This window comes from Aethalodelphis obliquidens, unplaced genomic scaffold (genome assembly GCF_003676395.1).
Source record: "Aethalodelphis obliquidens isolate GAN/ISIS:26980383/991018 unplaced genomic scaffold, ASM367639v1 scaffold11, whole genome shotgun sequence".
Classification (NCBI taxonomy): Eukaryota; Metazoa; Chordata; class Mammalia; order Artiodactyla; family Delphinidae; genus Aethalodelphis; species Aethalodelphis obliquidens.
The window spans coordinates 12,766,275-12,791,853 of record NW_020837955.1 but is presented as its reverse complement, the minus strand read 5'-3'; the positions used below and the strand labels follow the sequence as shown (position 1 = coordinate 12,791,853).

The 25,579-nt window shown below is 37.0% G+C and overlaps 1 protein-coding gene across 2 annotated transcripts in view; it reads left to right on the top strand.

Annotated features, from left to right (window-relative positions):
- Positions 1-318: 318 nt before the first annotated feature.
- LOC113623221 (protein FRA10AC1) overlaps positions 319-25,579 on the top strand; it is a 39,924-nt gene continuing 14,663 nt past the window's right edge. Inside the window, exons 1-11 of one of the 2 annotated variants that reach the window (XM_027112087.1) lie at positions 319-418; positions 652-721; positions 2,272-2,348; positions 3,686-3,781; positions 3,894-3,939; positions 7,456-7,532; positions 8,577-8,660; positions 9,253-9,337; positions 21,503-21,548; positions 23,593-23,706; positions 24,809-24,851. In XM_027112087.1, the coding sequence (XP_026967888.1) occupies positions 2,272-2,348; positions 3,686-3,781; positions 3,894-3,939; positions 7,456-7,532; positions 8,577-8,660; positions 9,253-9,337; positions 21,503-21,548; positions 23,593-23,706; positions 24,809-24,851 (668 nt within the window). In that variant the 5' untranslated portion in view covers positions 319-418; positions 652-721. The other variant, XM_027112088.1, reaches the window with a different exon arrangement.

The following is a 25,579-nucleotide window of genomic DNA, read 5'->3' as shown; positions in this document are numbered from 1 at the left end:
GAGGAGGCGTTTCTAAGGTTACTAGAAAGAGGACGGCAAGTGATATCCAGGCAGGGTTTTTTCTAAAACGAAATAAAATTTCAAACGAGGGGCGTGGGCTTAGTATGAGCTGTGCCACACGAGATTAAATGTTGGGCTTCCCAGAGGGTAATGGAAGAAGGCCCAGGAAAAAACCGAGCGCGGCGACTTTGGTAAAGCTGGGAGCCTCCACCTTCCCTTCCGGCCCTGTTCTCCCGCGGCCTTCGTTTCCCGGGGCTGTTTTGGCTGTAACACAAAGTCGGCGCGCCCGGGAACGGTGTCGTTTAAGTGAGACGCGCGGCCGAGCCGGACCGGAAGCAGCGCAGAGCTGGGACCCGTAGGGAGAGGCGGGGAGCGGGCGGCGGCGGCCGTTGTGGCTCTGGCAGTGGCGGCGACTGTGGTTAGGCTACGCAGCCGGGGCGACGGGTCTGGTGCCGCAGCAGCTCACTCAGGCCGTGGGTCGTCGCTGCAGACGCGGGCAGAGGAGGGAACAACGACTCAGCGGGAGCACTTGGCAGAGGAGGGGAAGGGGTGTGTGAGAAGGGCCTTGAGTGCTTGGGGTCGGGGAGAAAGATCTCGAAACTTGTTTCTCATATGCTACTAGTTGATTTTTGTTTTTTTTTTTGATGGCAGATTCAGAAGACACCCCGCGTCTCCCTTCTCGAATTTCTCTTGGTTCCTGTCAGTTGATTCGTAGCCTGAAGTGAGTGAGAACTTTTTAATGCAACTACTGAATTCAGATGGGTATGGGATGGACGAGAAAAAAACGAGACGGGGGGCACAAGGGTAGGAGGTGGTGTCCCAGGGTGTAGGAACATCATGACGGTAATAGTAGTTAAAATTGGGAGGGTTGTACTGTACCAGACGTTGTTCTAAAACCCTTTATACGCGGTAACTCATTTAATGCCCAGTTCTGTGAGACCGGTACTTTCTTTCATTAGCCTCCCTTTATGGAGGGGGAAACAGGCTCCTAGAGGTTAAGGAGCATGCCCAAAGAAAGACATGAAACGTGCAGAGCCAGCGTTTGCATTCTGTCAGGCTGACCCCAGAACTTATCTCTAAGCTCCCCACAGTGGTTGTCCCCCATCAGAATGTGAAGAAAGTGAGGACATAAGACAAGGTGTGAGAGGCTGGTATGGTTTGAACAGATGTGATAAAACAGCGGAAGCAAGGAGTTGACATGATAAAAAGGTGTGCGATTCAGGTGTGACTTAGTGAGAGTAGAGTTGAAAGTGGCCTAAACCTTCGCCTCAACCTTGGCTGGGGCCCGCCTCTCTCGAATTCTGTGGGGCAGGGAAGAGAGATATGCACCCATACACGTAAGTTTGAAAATGGAATTATGAAGATCACAGACTCATAGGATTTAAAGATTGTTTGATGTAGCCACCTTATTTAGCAGATATAGTCAAATAATCCATCCATCCGCCATTAATGTATATCCCAAATTCTATGTAATGCTGAAACCAGGAGCTGCTTTCTAACACAACTGAGTGACAATTGAGATCTTTCAGTATTTCTAAGAATTTTGATTTAAAAATGAATAGAAACAAGATAAAGTTATCTAGAACAAAAGACAAGGTGGTTTACCTTGAAGAAACTGTTTCAAAGAAAAAGGAAATCTTGAAAGAAGATAGGAAAATTTTTATCAGTTGATCGTACTGTTCACAAATCCATTAAGTCTAATGGAATACAGTAATCAAAATGTTAGCATATTCCAGAGAGTCAGTTTGTAGTAGTTGAGATCATGGGCTTAAGAATCAAGTAGATCTGCTTAACCACATATTTGCTCTGTATAATTGATTTACTTAACTTTGTCCTTGATTTCTTTATCTCTAAAATGAAGGTAGTAGTTCCTAACTTGCAGAATTAGAAGCAGTGTTTGTAAAGAACCTAGCATAATGTCTGGAACAAAGTTGATAAATACCAGCAACCATTATTACTCTGAATCAAATAAAAGTAAAGCATTGCTGAACCTTGTATGCAGTGACATGGCAGCTTCTAGACCTGGTTTTACATGGAAAGGTCAAAGAGTAATCTCCCTTGTTGGTAATTAAAGTGAAAAACATTGATTCATTTTCTGAAGGGTAAGTTTGTTACTTCAAAGTAATTGAAAGTTTTAGATGGCTAGATAACCCCTGATATGCCCAGCACAATCCTTTAAAACTATTGTGGCTTTTAAAGATAACTTATTTTTGAACTATTCTGTTTCCTGAACTGTGGGCAATTTATACTCCTGACTATACTCCTTTACAGATGCATGGTCATGGAGGCTATGACTCTGATTTTAGTGATGATGAACACTGTGGAGAATCTAGCAAAAGGAAAAAAAAGTAAGTAATTTTTTATTGATCTCTGCTTCCGATCCTTTCTAAATTGAGATGAGGTATAAATAATATTTAAAGTTTTGGCATTGTGTTTACATGTGAAGACAGCGATGCTCTACTGAATGAATTTTTGTTTATTAAACTATAATGATTGACTCAAAAATTTGAGAACAGTTATGTAAAAGATAAGAAAGTAATGTTTATGCTGTGAAGGGATTTATGGAAAGGGACGCATAAGGAAAAAAAGGAAATCAGTTAAAGTTCTTAGATTTCTCTGTTGCATCTATTTTTCATTCAACTGTCAAGGACTCTACTTGCAACTGTCATAGCTAAGAAGGGGCTTGGTTGGTTGTCCCTTTGCTAGTACTTGACTGCAAAATGAGGATACTGTGGAGGATGAGATTGTGATGCAGCACAATTCTTAGGATTTTGTGAATGAGCAGACTAAGTGGCCAGAGGAAGGAGTTCATGGAAGTCTTTATTTAATGGAAGAGGTAAGAACTCTTAGCAGATAAAGCCTGAACCTTACAAAGGAGGCCAGATTTTGGTGGAGTAGCTGTGTTTAGGGAGGGGCATTGTTTTCAGCCTTCAGTGCTTAGAAACTTGATTTTATCCATTAACTTAGGAGTGGTTGACTGATTCATATTAACCAAACTTATAAAAATTGGTTTATTATTTGACACTGAAAACAATATATAAGCATACCAATTGGGGTTGAACATTTTTGTTGGGTACTCAGTCTTCATGGATAACCAAAAGAATAGAAATAATTATATAATGAATTACATTTTTATGTAATAAAATGAAATTAAAATGCTTTACATTTTCAAGGTTTTTCATTCAAAAATATTACTTTGTAAGAATAGAATTTGAGCCAATCTAGTTGGATAGTCTTGTGTGCTCTAGGATTATATCTATTTAAGTAACTAGGGCTGATCACCTAAAGTCTATATCATCTATAATCAGCCCTTCTTTTTCCGTTATCAGTTACTGAAAGCTTTGTTATCTCTACTTTGCAAACAAGGAAATTGTGGCACAAAAAGATTAAGTAATTTAAGATAAAGATAATGAATGACAGAGCCAAAATTTGAACCAAGGACCCCAGGTGGTGTGACACCAGAACCCATGCATTTGTTAGTCTCGTCTTCTCCATTTTATAGGTATTAAATAAAGTCAAGATATTAATTAAGCTGTTAAAGGAGATGTAAAATATCTCATTGAAGATCAGTGAGTCTTTAAGAGTTGAATTCTTTAAAACGTGTTCCAATTATGAAAATAATAAAGAAATAGGAAACACTGAGAAAAATGAACTCTTCTAATAATTTTTCTTCTTAACAAACCAGGACAGTTGAAGATGATTTACTGCTCAAAAAGCCATTTCAGAAAGAAAAACATGGAAAGGTGGTCCATAAGCAAGTTGCAGCAGAATTGCTGGATAGGTATGGTACTTCAATGTACATTACTTTTTTTTGGTTCGAGATGTTGGTGATTTGATTATATTAATTAAATATAGACATTTGAATTTGCTTGAAATAAAATTTTTCTTAACAGGGAAGAAGCAAGAAATAGAAGGTTTCATCTCATAGCTATGGATGCTGTATCCTTTTATATTTCTAGATTTTGTGACTAATACAACTTTTTAAATCTATTTTATTTCATAAAATCTTGTGAAGTCAGATAGACATAAATTTTATATTTAAAGATAAGTGTTTATTCATATGGAATTTTGCCATATATACTTCTGAGTACAATTCTCTTTTACTAATATACAAGAAAGATTTAGAGGCAAAAAATAATAAAAAACATATTACTAATCTTCTATAAATAGGTTTACAAAGTCCATGTACTTGCAGATATTTTTTCCAATCCATTTTTGTCAAGCTGTCAATATTTCTCATTTTTATACTATTATCTTCAGTCTCATTTTAACTCTTACTCTTTTCCTACCTGGTTCTTGGCTATTTAATGTCTTTGTAAAACTGTGTTTAATAATAGGTCTGTTTGATCATTAGAGAAATGCAAATCAAAACCACAATGAGGTATCACCTCGCACTGGTCAGAATGGCCATCATCAAAAAATCTACAGACAATAAATGCTGGAGAGAGTGTGGAGAAAAGGGAACCCTCTTGCACTGTTGGTGGGAATGTAAATTAATACAGCCACCATGGAGGTTCCTTAAAAAACTAAAAATAGAATTACCATATGACCCAGCAATCCCACTACTGGGCATATGCCCTGAGAAAACCATAATTCAAAAAGTCATGTACCACAATGTTCATTGCAGCACTATTTACAATAGCCAGGACATGGAAGCAACCTAAGTGTCCATTGACAGATGAATGGATAAAGAAGATGTGTCCCATATATACAATGGAATATTACTCAGCCATAAAAAGAAATGAAATTGAGTTCTTTGTAGTGAGGTGGATGGACCTAGAGTCTGTCATCCAGAGTGAAGTAAGAAAGAGAAAAATACTGTATGCTAACACATATATATGGAATCTAAAAAAAAAAGGTTCTGATGAATGTAGGGGCAGGACAGGAATAAAGACACAGACTAGAGAATAGACTTGAGGACACGAGGAGGGGGAAGGGTAAGCTGGAACGAAGTGAGAGAGTGTCATGGACAAATATACACTACCAAGTGTAAAATAGGTAGCTAGTGGGAAGCAGCCTCAGCCCAGGGAGATCAGCTCGGGGCTTTGTGACCACCTAGAGGAGTGGGTTAGGGAGGGCGGGAGGGAGATGCAAGAGGGAAGAGATATGGGGATATATGTATACATATAGCTTATTCACTTTGTTATACAGGAGAAACTAACACAGCATTGTAAAGCAATTATATTCCAATAAAGATGTTAGAAAAAATAAAAATGAAAAAAAAATAATAGGTCTGTTTGTGGACTGTCTCAGGCCTACTGTGGCTTCAGCTTTCAGGCATGAATTGGGGCTGTCTTTAAGTTATACCTTGTTTCCCTGTGATAGCCATCTCTCAGCTTAACTTTTTGGTAAGACTGTGGCTTATTACACAAGCCGCTACCACTGGCCATCCATATTACTGTTGGGAATATTGGAGAGTGAAAGTATTTCTGGGTATTTATTACTGCAGTCAGGATAAGGAGAAGGAGACGATGTCAATTAGATATACCCACTATCCTGTAGTCACCACTTTCACTTTATTGTTCCTGATCCTTTTCTTTAAGTTATAGAAGTTCTCTTGTCACCAATTTATTTATTCCTCTTATCTCCTAACCCAATAGCTTAGCTTTCCCATGGATCTCATCTGCCACTGCTCCTTTAGTATTTCAACATCTGCTCCTCCTTCTATCACACCACTCAGTTGGGGGTGTTGGGGCATCTAGTTACAGCCTGGTGAGGGTGAAAGTCTAGATCCCCTTTTCTTGCATGGCTGGAGGTGGGGCCATAGATTTTCTGGAGTGTTTGGCTGGAATAGAGTAGTTACTGCCTAAAAGTTATCTTTCCTGTTAGGCTGCCTCTCTCCTGATTATTTTGTTACAGGGAACAGACTTTTGTTGGCACTTCTTTTGTCTGTGCTTGTTGGTATTTCCAGCTATCCAGCTTCTTCACCTCCAAGTCTGGCATTTATTAAGCAAAAAGAAAACGTGGGGAACTCAGCACCATGTCATACCATGGGTCCTGAGGTCCGTAGCTGGTCTGCCTTCTTCTCTCTACCTTTCAGAGTCTTCTTATGTTTGTTTTATATATAATTTCCAAGGTTTTTAGTTCTCAGTGGGAGGAATAGGGAGAAGTGCAGTTGACCCTTGAACAACACAGGGTTTGAACTGTGAGGGTCCACTTATACAAGGATTTTTATTTTACTATATTACTTGTGTAAATATGGGTATTTATTTTACTGTAGTACTAATGATCTGCAGTTGGTTGAATCTACAGATGCAGAGGGCTGATTATACATTATGTGCAGGTTTTGGACAATGAGGAGGGTGGGTGTTCTATCCACCCTGTTCAGGGATCAACTGTACATCTTTGCTGCATCTTCCAGGAAGCAAAGTCCCACCTATCACCTGCTTTTGTAAATAAAAGTTTTATTGGAACACAGCTGTGCTCATTCATTTAGGTGTTATCTGTGCCTACTTCCATGCTAAAGTGGCAGAGGCGAGTAGTTTTAACAGACCGTATGGCCTGCATATTTACTATTTACACGAAAAGTTTGCTGACTTGAGCTCTTGAAAGATTTAAGTGACTTGCCAGTGTCACATGACCAGTTTGTGGTAGACCAAGAGCTAGAATCCAGATCTCTGGGTATCTGGCTTTTCTCTTTTTTCTTTTCTGAAATGTTAATTGCTTTCTTGCTCGTTTCAGAATTATGTTTTGATTCACTATTCTGCTCAAACACATTGTGATCAATTAAATAACTGTTTGTCTTTAATATAATAGGCTGTAGTCACAGACAATATTATGTCAGTTCTGTTATGTGTGTGTTCCGCTCTAGAGAGAGTACCATGGAGCTTTTTAAAACAAGTAAAATGCTCATGTGTCTCATTGTATTGCACTGAAAACATGACTGTAGCTTCATGTGATCTCTTATATTTACTTCTTTTTGAAAGCCTCATGTTAGGATTTAATATAATAAAAGTTGCATCTTCTATTTTGGAGGCTTTATTGTTACTGAAAAAGCTAAATTATATTTTATAATGAAGAAAAATTCTACTCCTCACCTTTAACTTTGGAAACTATAATTTGTTATAGTTATAGGAAACTATAATTTATAGTTATAGGAATAACTATAATATATAGTTATAGGAAACTATAATTTGAAACTATAAAATGAGTGGTGGTGTGAGGCTGTATATAGGAGGCTGTCCTTCTCTCCAGAGAGTTATTGCTTGAAAATGTTCAAAACAATATAGAGTATTCAGTAGGAAGTGAAAGCCCCTCTACTGTACTGTGTTCACTCTTAACAGTTTAATATTTACCCTTTTAGATCTTTTTTTAATTTATAAGCATGTATAGTATATATTTGTATATTTTTAAAAAACTAAATAGACTCATACTATGTTTTTTTTCCCTACTCACTAATTTGTCATTGACACCCAACTACTGAACAAATAAAATCCTTAATTTTTTGCATTTCAGTATCAAAGGCATACAAAGTTTGTAAATGACTATATTTTATACTATGGTGGCAAAAAAGAAGACTTCAGGCGATTGGGGTAAGTGTCCTAAAGTTTATTTTACATAATGGGAGGTAGGTATGGGTATCTTTGAAGACTCACAGCTACTATATCTTCTGATTCTGTCATGTTCTCCTGCTTTCCATTCCAGTTTTGTTGTTATAAGGTGGAGAGGCCATTCGAAGCTTCTAGCTAAGCAACTCATCATGAACCCCATTTCTCTGGCAACAGGCCTCAGGCAGCCTGCTGATTCTGGCAATAACAGGATTGTGTGAGGAATACTCACGTGCCTGATTATGCAGTGATTTTTTTTTTTCCCCCCACAAGGATCTTTGAAATAATGAACTCTTTAGACCTCAGGTTTGGGATTGCTTTTTAAAAGATAGGACAAACAAGAGACCTCACTCTAATATTTCCCACACATGAAATTCCTTCTTATATCTGAAGCTCTTCTGTCAGAGCCTCTTGGTTTTGTGTGGGTTTTTTTCTCTTTACTTAACGATTTTCCGAGTTGATAGTGCCCTAAAAAACTTCATACCAGCTCATCAGCCCCAAACTTAACTCTCCTCTGAATTTAGCCTGTATTTCTCAACAATCCCTTCTTCTGTCCCCAATCTGTTACCATCTTGAAAAATCATCTCCTTCAGTTCTCTTCCTTACTCAGTCTTCCTAGGAAGATGTAGTAAAATGAGGTGTGAAAAAATTTTTTATATATTTTTAAAATTAGATCACAATAGGATGGTGTTATTTTAGATTCTGAAACTTATTTTCATTCATCTTCCTTATCCATTTAGTGTTCATTCAGATTTCTCATCCTAGTTTTGGTAATTTAGCACCCTTTATATAATTGAACCAGCTCTAGAGATGGGTGGATTCCTTATCCATTTGTTTCTGTAGCAGCACTCTTTATAACTGCCTTTTGAAAATACTGAAATACTTTTTATAAATATACATACATACGTACATATAAAACTATCTTTGTGTATCTTATTTTTACTCAGGTGCTCAAAAATCTCACACACTGTTTAACTTAAGTTTGACTAATTTTGTTTTCATATTGAATTTAAAATTGTTTTATTTCAGGGAAAATGACAAGATAGACATGGATATTATACGAGAAAATCACAGATTCCTATGGAATGAGGAGGATGAAATGGACATGAATTGGTAATTGTACCCGTGTGAGACATAATGCATCAAATGCTATAGTCCTATCTCTCCTGCTCCCTGAGTGTTTTCTTGTTTTGTCACCTGTCCAAAGCATTTGGCCCCTGCATGGAGCAGTTCTGAATCGAGAACATAAAACCGTGCCTCAGATTATTGAATCTGGTTTGATTCTTTTGGTAATTTTTTACAATTTTAACTGACTTCTTATTGCTTGACTTTGTCTTTAAAAAATAATTTATAAAATTTTTACAGTATTATTTGTTGTCTAGTAGTACGCTTCTTTTTAAATTTTAAAAATATTTTGGGAAAACGTAAAACCTGAAAATGGTTTTAAAAATTCAAACATTACAGAGGGTAAAAAGTGAAGAGTCAGTCTCCTTCTCATCTTTGACTATTAGTCTTCCAGCTTCCCTCCCTAGAGACCCACTATTAATAGTTAATATTCAGATATTCTATGCACATGTAAGTAATGACCTCTTTTAAAACATTAATGTTTATATCATATGCGTTATTTATTTGACATTGCCTCCAAGTAGCAAACAATGGTTGAATTTCTAAATATGTAAGATTTATATATTTTTAATGAATCTAGGGAGAAGAGACTTGCAAAGAAATACTATGATAAATTATTCAAGGAATACTGCGTAGCAGATCTCACCAGATACAAAGAAAATAAGGTATGCCTTCCAGATACTTATAGAAGAAGGTTCTTATTCACGTATAGTATTACTTTTTAATATACTATTGTGCCCTGTATTATTCTTTTAAGAATAATTCAATTCTAAGTTGTCCTCCATCTATGAAGTATCAGTTGGACCATTTAAACTCGATAGCTGTGGAATTTACAAAGGGCCCTGAAGTCAAGGGTGACTCTTTGTGAGCTGAGACATGAAAAGTCTAAAATGAAACACAGGTGGCTACTGAATCTTGTTTTATCCTGACTCTAATCCAGAGCCTCTAGTGATTATGATTTGACACTTTGAATGATGTCTTCTTTCACAAATGATGTTTGAAATTGATAGGCTTTTTTTTTCAAATGGATTACCATATAAAGAGGCAGATGCACATCTTCTGTTATGTAAATGTCTATTCTAGTAAAAATAGCTCTTATCAGTGCCAATTAGTAATGGCAAATTTCCCTTCCCGCTTTACATCTTACTTTAATTTTTTTTAAATTAATTTTATTTATTTTTGGCTGCATTGGGTCTTTGATGCTGCATGCAGGTTTTCTCTAGTTGTGGCGAGCGGGGGCTACTCTTCGTTGCAGTGCACAGGCCTCTCATTGTGGTGGCTTCTCTTGTTGCAGAGCATGGGCTCTAGGCGCACGGGCTTCAGTAGTTGCAGCACGCAGGCTCAGTAGTTGCGGCACATGGGCCCTAGAGCACATGGGCTTCAGTAGTTACAGTGTGTGGCCTCAGTAGTTGTGGTGCGCAAGCTCTAGGGCGCGCGGGCTTCAGTAGTTGTGGCATGTGGGCTCGGTAGTTGTGGCGCACAGGCTGTAGAGCGCAGGCTCAGTAGTTGTGGCGCACGGGCTTAGTTGCTCCGCAGCATGTGGCATCTTCCTGGACTAGGGATCGAACCCATGTCCCCTGCATTGGCAGGCGGATTCTTAACCACTGTGCCACCAGGGAAGTCCTATTTTAGTTAATGTTAAAGTGATTTTTAAAAAATGGAAGTAGAGTTGATTTACAATATTGTGTGTTTCAGGTGTATAGCAAAGTGATTTGGTTATATATATTTTTTCCTTTTTTTTGATGCTTTTCCATCATAGGTTATTACAAGATATTAAATATAGTTCCCTGTGCTATCCAGTAAATCCTTGTTGTTTATATTATATATGGTAGTGTGTATTTGTAATCTCATACTCATAATTTATCCCTCCCTCCCATATTCCCCTTTGGTAACCATACATTTGTTTTCTGTGTCTGTGAGTCTGTTTCTGTTTTATAAATAAGTTCATTTGTACTATTTTTAGATATCCACCTATAAGTGATATCATATACTTGTCTTTCTCTGTTTTACTTAGTATGATCTTTTCTGGGTCCATCGATGTTGCTGCAGATGGCATTATTTCATTCTTTTTTGTGGCTAAATAATAGTCCATTGTATATATATATCACATCTTTTTTATCCATTCATCTGTCGATGGACACTTAGGTTGCTTCCATGTCTTGGCTATTGTAAATAGTGCTGCTATGAACGTTAGGGTGTGTGTATCTTTTTGAATTAGAGTTTTCGTCTTTTCCAGATACATGCCCAGGGGTGGGATTGCTGGATCATATAGTAACTTTATTTTTAGTTTTTTGAGGAACCTCCATACTCCATACTGTTTTTCCACAGTGACTGCACCAATTTACATTCCCAACAACAGTGTAGGAGGGTTCCCTTTTCTCCACAACCTCTCCAGCATTTATTATTTGTATACTTTTTGATAATAGCCATTCTGACTGGTGTGAGGTGATACCTCATTGTAGTTTTGATTTGCAGTTCTCTAATAACTAGCAGTGTTGAGCATCTTTTCATATGCTTGTTGGCCATCCGGATGTCTACTTTAGAGAAATGTCTATTTAGGTCTTCTGCCCATTTTTTGATTGAGTTTTTTGGGTTTTTTTTATATTGAGCTGTGTGAGCTGTTTGTATATTTTGGAAATTAAGCCCTTGTTGGTCTCATCATTTGCAAATATTTTCTCCCATTCCATAGGTTGTCTTTTCATTTTGTTTATGGTTTCCTTTGCTCTGCAAAAGCTTTTAAGTTTAATTAGGTCCCATTTGTTTATTTTTGCTTTTATTTCTTTTGCCTTGTGAGACTGACCTAAGAAAATATTGCTACGATTTATGTCAGAGAATGTTTTGCCTATGTTCTCTTCAAGGAGTTTTATGGTGTCATGTCTTATATTAAAGACTTTAAGCCATTTTTAGTTTATTTTTGTGTGTGGTGTTAGAGTGTGTTCTAACTTCATTGATTTACATGTGGCTGTCCAGCTTTCCCAATACCACTTGTTAAAGAGACTGTCTTTTCTCCATTGTATATTTTTGCCTCCTTTGTCGAAGGTTAATTGACCATAGTGTGTGGGTTTATCTCTGGGCGCTCTATTCTATTCCATTGACCTGTATGTCTGTTTTGTGCCAGAACCATGCAGTTTTGATTGCTGTGGCTTTATAGTATTGTCTGAAGTCTGGAAGGGTTATGCCTCCAGCTTTGTTCTTTTTCCTCAGCATTACTTTAGCAATTCTGGGTCTTTTGTGATTGCATATAAATTTAAGGATTATTTATTCTAGTTCTGTGAAAAATGTCATGGGTTATTTGATATGGATCACATTAATCTGTAGATTGCTTTGGGTGGTATGGCCATTTTAACTATATTAAGTCTTCCAGTGCAAGAGCATGGTCTATCCTCCAATTTCATTGAATCATCTTCTGTTTCATTTATCAGTGTTTTATAGTTCTCAGCATATAAGTCTTTCACCTCCTTGATTAGGTTTATTCCTAGATATTTTTCTTTTTTTTTGGATGCGATTTTAAATGGGAATTTATTTTACTTTCTCTTTCTGATATTTCATTGTTAGTATGAAGAAATACAGCAAATTTCTGTATATTAATGTTGTATTCTGCTACCTTGCTGAATTCATATATCAGTTTTAGTAGTTTTTGTGCAGAATCTTTAGGGTTTTCTATATAGGGTATCATGTCATCTGCACATAATGACAATTTTACCTTTTCCCTTCCATTTTGGATACCTTTTATTTTTTTCATCTGACTGTTGTGGCTAGGACTTCCAGTACTATGTTGAGTAGAAGTGGTGAGAGTGGACATCCTTGTCTTGTTCCAGATTTTAGCAGGAAGGCTTTCAGCTTTTCACCATTTAGTATTATGTTGGCTATGTGTTTGTCACAAATGGCTTTCATTATGTTGAGATATGTTCCCTCTATACCCACTTCGGTGAGAGATTTTAATCATGAATGGATATTGAATTGTACCAAATGCTTTTTATCTATTGAGATGATCATGTGGTTTTTGTCTTTTGTTGATGTGATATATCAGATTGATTGATTTGCATATGTTGAACTATTCGTGTGACCCTGGAATGAACCCAACTTAATTATGGTGTATGATCCTTTTTATGGGTTGTTGGATTCGGTTTGCTAATATTTGTTGAGGATTTTTGCATCTATATTCATCAAAGATATTGACCTGTAATTTTCTTTTTTGTTAGTGTCTTTGTCTGGTTTTGGTGTCAGGGTGATGGTGGCTTCATAGGATGGCTTTGGGAGTGTTCCCTCCTCTTCAATCTTTTGGGAGAGTTTGAGAAGGATCAGTCTGAGTTCTTCTCACTATGTTTGGTGCAATTCCTCAATGAAGCCATCCAGTCCTGGACTTCTGTTTGCAGAGAATTTTTTAAATTACAGATTCTATTTCACTTCTAGTGATAGATCTGTTCAAATCATCTGTTTCTTCTTGATTCCGTTTTTACAGGCTATTTCTAGAAACTTGTCCATTTCTCCTAGGTAGTCCATTTTGTTGGCATATAACTGTTCATAATATCTTATGATTTTTTGTATTTCTGTAGTGTCAGTTGTTATTTCTCCCTTTCATTTCTTATTTTATTTATTTGGGTCCTCTCTCTTTTCTTCTTGGTGAGCCTGGCCACAAGTTTGTTGATTTTGTTTATCTGTTCAAAAAACCAGCTCTTGCTATTATTGATTTTTCTGTTGTTTTTTAATCTTTATTTTATTTATTTCTTCTCTGATCTTTATTATTTCCTTCATTCTGATGACTTCAGGTTTTATTTGCTCTTCTTTTTCTAGTTCTTTTAGGTGGTAGGTTAGGTTTTTTATTTGTGAGTTTTCTTGTTTTTTGAGGAAGGCCTGTATCGCTATGAACTTCCCTCTAAGTACTGCTTTTGCTGCATCCCATAGATTTTGTATGGTTGTGCTTTCATTGTTGTTGTCCCGAGATATTTTTTATTTCCTCTTTGATTTCATTGTTGACCCATTGGTTTTTAGTAGCATGTTGTTTAGTCTCCATGTAATAGTTTTTTTCCTCGTTTCTCTTTGATTTCTAGTTTCATGTGGTTGTGGTCAGAAAAGCTGCTTGAAATAATTTCTATCCTCTTAAATTTGTTGAGCCTTGTTTTGTGTCCTAGTATGTGGTCTGTCCTAAAGAATGTTCCATGTGTGCTTGAAAAGTATGTGTTTTCTGCTTTATTTGGATGTAGTATCCTGTAGATTTCAATTAAGTCTAACTGTTCTGTTGTGTCATTTGGGATCTCTGTTGCCTTATTGCTGTTCTGTCTGGAAGATCTGTCCATTGATGTGAGTGAGGTGTTAAAAGTCTCCTACTATTATTGTATTCCCATCAGTTTCTCCCTTTATGTCTGTTAGTATTTGTTTCATGTATCTAGGTGCTCCTGTACTGTGTGTGTATATGTTAACCAGTGTGATATCCTCTTCTTGTATTGATCCTTTTATCATTATATAGTGTCCTTCTTCGTCTTTCTTTATGGCCTTTGTTTTAAAGTCTGGTATGAGTATTGCTACCCTCGCTTTCTTGTCATTTCCATTTGCATGAAATATCTTTCTCCATCTCCTCACTTTCAATCTATATGTGTCTTTAGCCCTAAAGTGGGTCTCCTGTAGGCAGCATATTATAGGTTCTTGTTTTATTATCCAATCTGCCACCCTGTGTCCTTTGATTGATGTTTTTAGTCCATTGACACTTAAAGTAATTATTGATAAGTGTATTTATTGCCATTTTAAACCTTGTTTTCCTGTTGATTTTGTATTCTTTGTTCCTTTCTTCTTTTTGTTTTTCCTTTTGTGCTTTGATGGTTTTCTTTTGTATTATGCTTGAGTTCCTTTCATTTTGGTTTTTGTGAATCTGTTGTATGTTTTTGATTTGTGGTTACCCTGATTTTCAAGTATGTTAACCCATAACTCTATCTACTTGCTTTAGACTGGTGGTCATAACAGCTCAAACACTTTCTAAAAGATCTACATTTTCTTACTCCCCTCCTCCACATTTTGTAGTTTCGATGTCCTGTTTCTCATCTTCATGTTTATCTTTTTGCTGTTCATTGTAATTATAATCGCTTTCACAGAATTTTTTGATTGTTTCTTTAATCTATGTACTGCCTAATTTAAGTAGTCTTCAATCTTTTTATATATTTACTTTTTCTATTGTGATTTTCCATTTCTTATAGATTCCTGTTTCTTTTCTATTTAGAGAACACCTTTCAGTATTTCTTATAGAGTAGGTTTAGTGTTGCTGTATTCTTTTATTTTTTTCTTTGAGAAATTCTTTCTTTCTCCTTCCATGTTTAATGATAATCTTGCTGAGTAGGGTATCATAGGTTGCAGGTTTTTCCCTTTCAGGACTTTAAATGTATCTTGCCACTCCCTTCTGGCATGCACAGTTTCTGTAGAGAAATCAACTGATACCCTTATGGCGGTTCCCTTGTAACTGACTCTTTGTTTTTATCTTGCTGCCTTTAGAATCCTCTCTAACTTTTGCCATTTTCATTATGATATCTTGGAGTAGGTCTGTTTGGGACCCTCTGTGCTTCCTGTATCTGGATATCTGTTTCCTTCTTTAGGTTTGGGAAGTTTTCAGCCGTAATTCCTTTGAATAAATTTTTGATTCCCTTTCCTCTTTCTTCTTCTGGGATTCCTTTTATGCATAGATTGGCATGCTTTATATTATCCCATAATCTCATATGTTGCTTTCATTTTTTTCTTTCATTTGTCTTTCTGTCTGCTGTTCTGATTGGGTGATTTCCATTATTCTGTCTTCCAGATCACTTATTCATTCTTCTACCTTATTTAGTTTGCTATTTATTTCCTTTAGCTTGGTTTTCATCTTGGCAGTTGGGTTGTCTAATTTTGATTGGCTCCTCTTTATAGTTTCTAGCTCCTTGTTATGGTGATCTGCATTTCTATCAATAGTCTTTCTTAATTCCTTCAGCATTTTTATTACCTCCTTTTTGAGCTTGGGGTTGGGTAGACTGGAGAAGTCTGTTTCATTGTTCTTTCAGGGGATTTCTCTTGTTCTTTTAATTGGAAATAGTTCCTTTGTTTTTTCATTTTACTTATATTTCTTTGACTCTATGAATTTAGGAGAAACAGTTATCTACTGTGGCTGTTTTTATGTCAGAGCGACCCTGTGTAGACTGTGGGAATCCAGTATTCTTGGTGCAAGGGTTGTTTTTGGTAGGATTCTTGCCATATCTTTTCTCAGGGTGTGTTGGCCCTTGTCCCCTTGATGGCAGTGTGTTTGGTGGTGGTGTGATCAGAGCCTGCACTGGATGTTGAGTAGGGCCTCCTCTTTGCTCTGTGGTTGTCACAGCCCTGTCAGGGGCAGGGTCTGCTCCCCAGTTGTAGGAGTAGAAGCCCCCACCCAGGTCAGGTTCTAAGCTGCAGTGTGAGGTAGGTGGGACTGGAGCACTCTCTCTGGGAAAGGAGCTGCTGTGTATTCTTCCCCAGGAGCTGTCTACTGGAACGTGCAACTGTGATGCTGCCTGCCACCTGGTGCATGCGCCCACAAAGATCAGTGTTGTTGGCCCTGCCTTCAGTGGCTGGTTCCTCTGTGGGAGCACTGGTAATGGGCTTGGAGGTCCCTTAGGCACGTATGCATGCTTACAAAGCCACTGATGGAAAACCTCCTGAAGGTGTGCGCACTGTGGGAGCTCCAGTCACTGGCTCAGACTTCAGCCCTGCCTCCGCGTGCGCGCACCCACAGAGTTTGCAAAACCCGCGGTGGCCGGAGCTATGCCCCATTGCAAGCATGCTGATAATGAGCCTGCTGTGGCAGAACTCTCTCTGTCCTGTGCACACCCCCAGTTTTGGCCCAAGCCACACTCCTGGCCCTTCAGGCTGTCTCCACGCAGCCAAGCCAAGTCCTCTTCCCAGGTCTGTCCACTGAAGCCCAAGTTTCACTACCCAGTTGCTGCGCACTTCAGGCACGTGTCTCTGGCTAGGAAGTGCAGCGACATGGCGGGGACCGTCTATACTGGTCTTCCTTTACCCTGCAGGGCTGCAGACCAGCTCCCATGCTCTTCTCCCGAGCCTCTGAAGCTCCCTATCTGTCCCAGCAGACCTCCCAGCTGGTGAAGGAGGTTCCCAGGGTGAGGGGACCTTTCCTTTTTCACAGCTCCCTACCAGGGGCGTAGGTCTCATCCCAATTCCTCTTCTTCTCCCTGTTCCCTTTGTCTTCCCCAGTTATGTGGGGATCTTTCTTTCAGCTCTGGTTGTATAGGATCTTCAAGCTTTCAGTAGGTATTCTCTGAGAATTGTTCTACGAGTAGATGTATTTTTGTTGTATTTGTGGGAGGAGGTGAGCTCCATGTCTCTCTGCCATTTTGATCGCCTCCTCTAGGATGATTTTTATTCCTATCTCATTTTTCACATTTTTAGCTACTGATAGATAAATTGACCCAGAAACAAATGATCTCAGTTTGAAATGGGAGGGGAAGGAATGTTGCATAAATCTGTATGTTTTGGATAGTGTACATCTGTATTGTATTAAGACAACCTATTTTAAAAGTTTTTTTAAAAATTTAATTTATTTTTGGCTGCGTTGGGTCTTCGTTGCTGCTCACAGGCTTTCTCTAGTTGGGGTGAGTGGGAGCTACTCTTTGTTGCGGTGTGTGGGCTTCTCCTTGCAGTGGCTTCTCTTGTTGCGGAGCACAGGCTCTAGGTGCGTGGGCTTCAGTAGTTGTGGCTCTCGGGCTCTAGAGCACAGGCTCAGTAGTTGTGCACATGGGCTTAGTTGCTCCGTGGCATGTGGGATCTTCCTGGACCAGGCCTCCAACCTGTGTCCCTTGCATCAGCAGGCGGATTCTTAACCACTGCGCCACCAGGGAAGTCCCTAAAAAGCTATCTTAGATTTGTTTATCCGAAGGATTTCTTTTCATTTTAATAGTTAAATCTCAGAACCATAATTGGTTTAATAATTTTTCACTAGTGCCTTTAACATGTGGGTTGCTTCACAATATTCTTATAGATAGTAGTAGTGTGCATTTTTATAACCCTGTTTACAAACCCCAGCACTTGGTGTATCCCTAAAACTTCCTCAGTTTCTTGTAAACTAGCTCTCATCTCTAATAGTTATTGACCATATTGAATCCAAAAAGCATCACAGCAGTTGGAGTTACTTGAAGGTATTATACTGCAAGTTGCGGTGAAGTATAAGTCTTTCAAGGAGCACATAACAAAACTTTTTCAACCCTGGTTCATTTGTTGATTGTCTTCCAGTATTTATATAGGACTGGGCTGGGTGCTGTGGGTTAAAGCATGGTGTCTGCCCTCAAAAATTAACTATAGTTGACGGAAGAAAGTGGATATAAATAAATAGTTAAATATTTGTATTCCCCATTTATTTTGTTTTCATTTTTGTTTTTGCGGTACGCGGGCCTCTCACTGTTGTGGCCTCTCCCCTTGCGGAGCACAGGCTCCGGACACGCAGGTTCAGCGGCCATGGCTCACGGGCCCAGCCGCTCCGCAGCATGTGGGATCTTCCCAGATCGGGGCACGAACCCATGTCCCCTGCATCGGCAGGCGGACTCTAAACCACTGTGCCACCAGGGAAGCCCTGTATTCCCCATTTATAAAAACACAGTATATTACTGGAAATCATACTTTATAGTGCATAGGGACTTCCCTGGTGGCGCAGTGGTTAAGAATCCGCCTGCCAGTGCAGAGGACATGGGTTCAATCCCAGGTCTGGGAAGATCCCACATGCCATGGAGCTACTGAACCATGAGCCACAACTACTGAATCCCGTGCGCCTAGAGCCCGTGTTCCGCAGCAAGAGAAGCCACCGCAGTGAGAAGCCCATGCACCGCAACGAAGAGTAGCCCCCACTCAACACAACTAGAGAAGCCCGCGTGCAGCAGCAAAGACCCCATGCAGCCAAAAATAAATAATAAATAATTTAAATAAATAAAATGCATAATCTTGAAACAAGTTGTGTTTTCTATTAGAACATGATGAGTTAGTTAGATACCAGGGTAAGTGCAAGTAAGAAATCACATATGACTTGCAGGTTTTGAGTATAGATCCTAGAGAAATAGGAAATATGGAGAGAGGGACATCTTTCTTCTTCAGGCTGTTTTTTAGAGCAGTTTCAAGTTCACGGCAAAATAGAGGGAAAGGTAGAGAGATTTCCCATATCTTGCTCCACACATACCAGGGGGATCTTCTTGGCAAAGATAATGATTGTTTTTTTTGGCATAGTATTTTGGAGAAAGAGTAATGCTGTTGACTTTCTTGCTACTATGCATTTTCTCATAGTTTTACTTACACAAAGGCAGTGTTTTATTCATTTTTAATTAACAAGCTCCTAGCTAAGTGCCTAATATATATAGTAGATACTTAGGGCATTTTTAGTGAATTCCAGCCTTTGTTACACACCCGTATTTCCTTCTTTGTTGCTTTTTCCCTTTCATCATTGAGAATTTGGTTGGATCATTGTATCAGTTAGGGTAAGATTCAGGTACAGGGACCAGCAAGCAGTTCCAAATAACAGTGGCTTAAATGAACTACAAGTTTGTTTTCCTTTCCCATAAAAGTCCAGGTGGATGGTCATGGAACTTTGTGTTGTCAGGAAGTCAGGATACTTCTCTCTTATTGCTTGCATGTGTGACCTCCTTGTTCTAGAGGGTAGAGTGAGAAGAAAAGGAGGCTAAGCACCACACCCTGAGTAATTCAAGTGTTTAATCCAATGTATCAACAGGAATATTTGTCAGGAAAGAATAGAAAAACATTGAGGCAAAACCTCTATGCAATCTTTAACTAGTAGGACATATTGTAGTTGTTACATTTCTTATCCGCCATAAGATTATAACCTTCTTGGTGACAGACACTTATTTTAATAATCACTTTATACTCTCAGCAGAGTGCCAAGCCAGTAAGTAGTTGTTTAATAATTATTTGTTGAATAGATTAATGAATGAAAGAAAAAGTTTGGGAACTGTTGCTGGACACATTTGACTGTGCTTCAGTAGACATTCCAACACCTGTTGGATGACAAACAATCCTCACATAGATGTATGGGCTTAAAAATAGAATTAAATACAGAGTTATTTTGAATTTTTTATTTCTTTTTTTCCTAGACTGGGGGATTTTATTTTATTTTCAGTTAGAATATTTTGAAATATTTCGAGCCCTCATTTGCGTTTAAAATACAGAATTGCCTAATTCAAATAATAGACGATTAAAAAATAAAATAAAAATAAGCAAAATTAACCAGGCATTGAACGCTTCATCTGAATTATCTTTCTTAATTACAACAACCTATGAGATTAGGATTTTACTCATAAAAAGGAAATAGACTGAGAAATTAAGTAACTTTCCCAACCTCACAGCTAGTTAATAAATGATAGAGCTTGCCTTGGGTCAGCATGATTCTAGAGCTGAGCTTTTAACTATATGGTAAATTGAATAGAAAACTAAACTATTTACTAAAATAGTAATTTAGCATATGAATGTGAGTCTTATAAGATAGTGGAGAAAACATTTTAACACTGTATCATTTTTAGCCAAAAAGCAAATAACAGTTGACCCTTGAACAACGTGGGTTTGAACTGTGTGGATTCTTTCACTAAATACGTACTATAGTACTACACAGTCTGTGTTGGTTCAGTTTGCAGATGTGGAACCCTGGATTTGGAGGGCTAAGTGTAAATTTATGCTCAGATTTTCAACTGCGTAGTGGTCAGTGCCCCTAAACCCCATGTTCAAGGGTCAACTATAAAGTTACGTTTAGGAATCTGGAGGGAAATTTAACAACTTTCCACTTTAGGGCTCCAGACTGGTACCATTCCTGTTTATTACTATTCTGTTGTAGTGGGAAAAGAGCTATATACAAATGAATGGTTGTGGTTGTGTTCCATTAAAACTTTATTTATAAAAATAGGCAGCAGGCCTGTAGACCTTTATCTGCTAACCCCTGGTGTACTATACACCAGATACTATTATAAGTACTTTATATGTATTATTCCATTTAAATGTCTTAACCCAAAGCAGTAGTACTCGTATTATCTCTATATGAGGCAACTGAGCCACAAATAGATTAAATAACTTGTCCAGTATTATATAGCTGTGAAGCGATGGAGCTAAGACATAAACCCAAACAATCTGACTCCAAAGACTGTACTCTCATATTATAGTATACTGCTTCTTTATTGTACTAGAACTTCTTTTTTTTCTGTCAGTGTCATAGAACAGTATATATTTTTTGTTAATTTACATACCTTGTGCCTGGCACCTGTAACTTTTAATAAGAAGTCTAAAAGTAAAGAGGATCAGACTTCCCTGGTGGCGCAGTGGTTAAGAATCCACCTGCCAATGCAGGGGACACAGGTTCAAGCCCTGGACCAGGAAGATCCCACATGCCACGGAGCAGCTAAGCCTGTGTGCCACAACTGCTGAGCCCACACGCCACAACTACTGAAGCCCATGCACCTATAGCCTATGCTCTGCAACAAGAGAAGCCACTGCAATGAGAAGCCTGTGCACCGCAATGAAGAGTAGGCCCCGCTCGCAGCAACTAGAGAAAGCCCGCACACAGCAATGAAGACCCAACACAGCCAAAAATAAATAAATAAACTTTTTTAAAAAGTAAAGAGGATTATTCCTTAACAGAGAAGTTGGTAATTGTTCAGATGTACTTTTAAGTACCTGGAATCCTATAAGGAGAGAAAAAACTATCATGAGGGGAATTAGGTTTACTTTTTAGATTAGTAAGCGTCATTATGTTAATTGTTGGCTCCATGATAAGATTTATCTACAATTTAAATATTGTTTAAATTTACTCTGGCATAAATGTATTTTTTTTTTCTTGTCAGTTTGGATTTAGGTGGCGAGTAGAAAAAGAAGTAATTTCAGGGAAAGGTAATTCTTTTTTTTATTTTAGTTTTTAATCGGATAAGGTTATTTTGTTATATTATTGAAGTCACTGGGTAAGATTATTCCTAATGTATACAATAAGTGATTATCTACAAAATACAAAGTAAAAGTAGAGAAGGTTTATTAATGATATATTGCTAACAAAGTTCAGAATATAATGCTTTAATGGTTTTTACGTTTAGAATTTTTGCTTCTAGGATATTCAATTGCAGATAAGTAGAAAATGTTCAAAGAGTTAAAAGTTTCCTAGGAAGGAAACTATCAACAGATGAATACTTGAATTTTTCTCTATTAATTTTTGGAATAACGTGTTGGTATTACTGTATTCCAGTCAAATCCACATTTTGCAGATAGAAATTAAATATTACTTTGAACCTAATAATTTTTAGACAGGCTAGTTCTTAGGGAGTCACTGAGTTTGAGCCCAAATATTTAGTCTTACAGAAAAAGAACAAGCATTTGGTAGACAATCAGTAAATGCTTTTTCTATGCATTGTAATCTATTCATAAAATTTTTCTGAAAATTTAATATTTCTGTACTGTCTCATGCTATAAAATTAGCTTTGTATTATTGGTGATTGCATTTAAGTGTTAATCTTTATACTGTCTCACGCTATAAAATTAGCTCTTTATTGGTGATTGCATTTTAAGTGTTAATGCTTCTGAAAACTACATAGGAACATTAAGGAAATAATTTTAAACTAAAAACTTTTAAAAATCTTTGAAAATAAAAGTTTCATTTTTAAATGATTAAACATTTATGCTGTCAGTATGGCTCATATACATCTTCCATAAATTAAGATCAGCCCTAAAGGTACTATAGAGGAGAAGGAAAAAGAATAATTTTAAAGCTATTTTAAACTTTTCTTAGCATTACATTTTAGTTTGTGCTTTTACCTAAGACAATGAGAACTGTTGAAATGTCTATCACAATTTTAAAATTTTATACTTCTATTGAATGGAATTTTCAAGTGACAGTAAGTAATGCTGCCTTTAAAAAAAATTGATGGACATTCTCTAAATTCATGTAATTGAAAAAAGTTTTAATTGAGAAGGGGAAAGAAAGCTATTTGCTCTGACTGAATCTTGGTGCTTTTTTAAACAATAGAGCCATTGCTAAACACATACAGATTTAATGAAGTATTTATTTGGAATGAGTGAAACAATGCCAATTTAGAAAAGTTATCAGCCTTTGAACTGGTAATTTTCAAAATTCATTTGACAGTTTCTTTTTTATGAAAAAAAGGCAGTTCCTGTTGTGCAAATTATTGAGATATAAATGCTTTTTTTTAGTTTGTGCAAATAAGTTTGATCTTGTCTTTTTCTGTTGAAGTTAATAATTGTTGAGTAGTTTATTTTTTTTTTCTCTCTTGGATCATCAATATTAGTCCTTTTTTGCATAGGTTTTAATATACAATGGATATGATAATAAGGCATTGATTTTAGTGTCAAGTGATTCTAAAACTTAGAGCGTCAGGTTTGATTACTCATTCTACTTAATCTCGAAATGCTAGTTAAAGTGTGTTTTAAATGTCATTTTATGCTGGTACTTAAATGCCATATTAAAATTTTCAATTTTTATCAATTTTAATATTATTAAATATTGAAAAAGATTGTCCCAGTTATAAGTGCATGTACTTTGGAAAATATACTTATTCTTTTAGGGTATTAGTTAGTACACTTTTCTAGTACTTCCATCTTCCAAAGTGTAAGATTCCCTTACACAGAGTCACTAAAACTCTGTATCTTAATATAAACAGTCAACTTGATAGTCAACTATCTATCAGGTAAAGAATTCTGGAACTGTTTTTTTTTTAAACAGTTCATTCAGCAATTTGATTTGATTGTTGAACATACCACAATTATTGTGGTCAGTTTTTTAATGATTATTTTATAAAGCTAGGAATTTATATATGTATGTCATGTATGTTATGTATGTATGTTGAGTAAATTTCAGAGGTAATACCAGATTGTATAGATAAATGTTGTCACCAACCATCATAGCTAATATTCCTTCCTTTATTTGCAGGCCAGTTTTGCTGTGGAAATAAATGTTGTGATAAAAAAGAAGGCTTAAAGAGTTGGGAAGTTAATTTTGGTTATATTGAGCATGGTGAAAAGAGAAATGCGCTTGTTAAATTAAGTAAGTTGACTTTAGGTGGGGTATGATTGATTTCTTCAAAGTTTATCTAGTAATTTAGATTTTAAAATATATAGGCTAATTTAAGATCCAATTAAAAATTTTTAATGTATCTTCTTGGGAACTCTTTTTTTCTCAGAGCTTCTGAAAGTTGCAAGAGTGACATTAGGGGAAATAGTTCTAATGCCAAAGGTAAACCAGTAATTCGTGAAGTGAAGACCTTTTTCCATTAATTTGAGAATGTCACCAATGCAGAGTGAGATGCAAAGTATCAGAAAAGGCAATATAAAATCTCGCATTAGCTGATAGCCATATTGTTATGGTGTAGACTTTATTGACTGTCAATAAAGAAAAAATTTTAGAAGGGCAGATTTTTCTTGATATTAGTCTTAAAAGCTTAAGATTATAACCCAGAATACAGAAGTTTCTCTTAATATACATGTTTTAGGATCTGTTGCTTATTCTTTTTTTTCTCCTAAGCTAGTCTTTTATGTGTCAGCTTCTTCTCTGCCTCATGTTAACAACCTTCTCTGGTTCCTAAATACATGTGCCCTTAGAGTGTCTGCCCACTCTGGGTAGAAATCAAGGATTTCCCCATATGCTACTTGGTACACACCAATGAAGGTTGGTGTCTGAGTTCTTCCTGGAAGTGCTTATGAGGAAGAGTCAACTAGTGTGAACTGAGATTAAAGCAAAAAAGAGACCACAATAGAGGAACTTTTTTGAAAGTTCTTTTACATTTGAAAACTTAGAGTACTTCAGAGGAAATGACTATACCCACACTGTTGTTATTAGATGTCTTTGATGTGAGATACAATTCTGCCTGTGAAACAGTTTGCTTTTAGAATAACTTGACAGCACCATTTTCTAAAGCAATGGCAGAATATTTTCAATTTCTCAAGCATTCTGATTCAATTTTTATTATATATATACATTTTTTGAGGTGGGAGAGAATCAGATTGTTTTCTTCAGATTATTTGTTTCCCCTCTTACAGTAAAGGAATGTAAAGAAAAATGACAATTTATGATATTAAAAGTAAAGTAGCAGTGCAGTTATTAAAATTTAGCAATTCTGTGCTGTTACTCTTTTTTTTTTTTTTTTTAGGATTATGCCAAGAATGTTCCTTTAAATTAAATTTTCATCACAGGTAATATGATCTTTTAAAATGTGGTTGTTAATTTTAGTACTCTTGGACGTAGTCACCTGAACTGGATGTCTAAAGTAGACTTGAGTGGTTGATGGTTTAATTAGTTGGTTGTATATAAAATCCGCCATTACCATATGACCACATAAACCAGGGAACTGGAAGTTCATCATGCCTAACTCTAGTCAAGCGGTTTTAAATGTGAAGGCCTGTGCAGGGTGGTAGATAGATGCTAGAATTTTTGGTTTGGAATCAGTGTTCAGATACTGTAATATTCTTAGAAACTATATTGTAAAGCAGGTCTTCATAAAGTGATTCCTATGTCTCATTTAAGCATTGTTTTAATTAGAGTTTGTCATTCTTACAAAGGATTATACCTCTATACTCATTTTAGATGTTAAAGTCAGGCTCCTATTGAATGAGCTAGACTGTGTCTGCCATACTGAATGGGGGAGGAGTATCATTGTTCTGCATTGTGCAGTATATATAGATAGTAGGCTTTCCTATATATTCCTCTCAGCTAATCCACTTGCTAGTCTTCTTGGGCAAGCTATGCAACCTCTGTAAGACTCAATTTTATTATCTCTAAAAATGAGTATACTAAGGTTATTGTGGGGATTAAATGAAAATGCATATAAAATGCTTGACACAGTGTCTGGCGTATGTTAAGTCAAGCATAATGAAGTCCCTGGCGTTGCAGATGTTCAGACAAAATCTGTGTAACCTGGCAT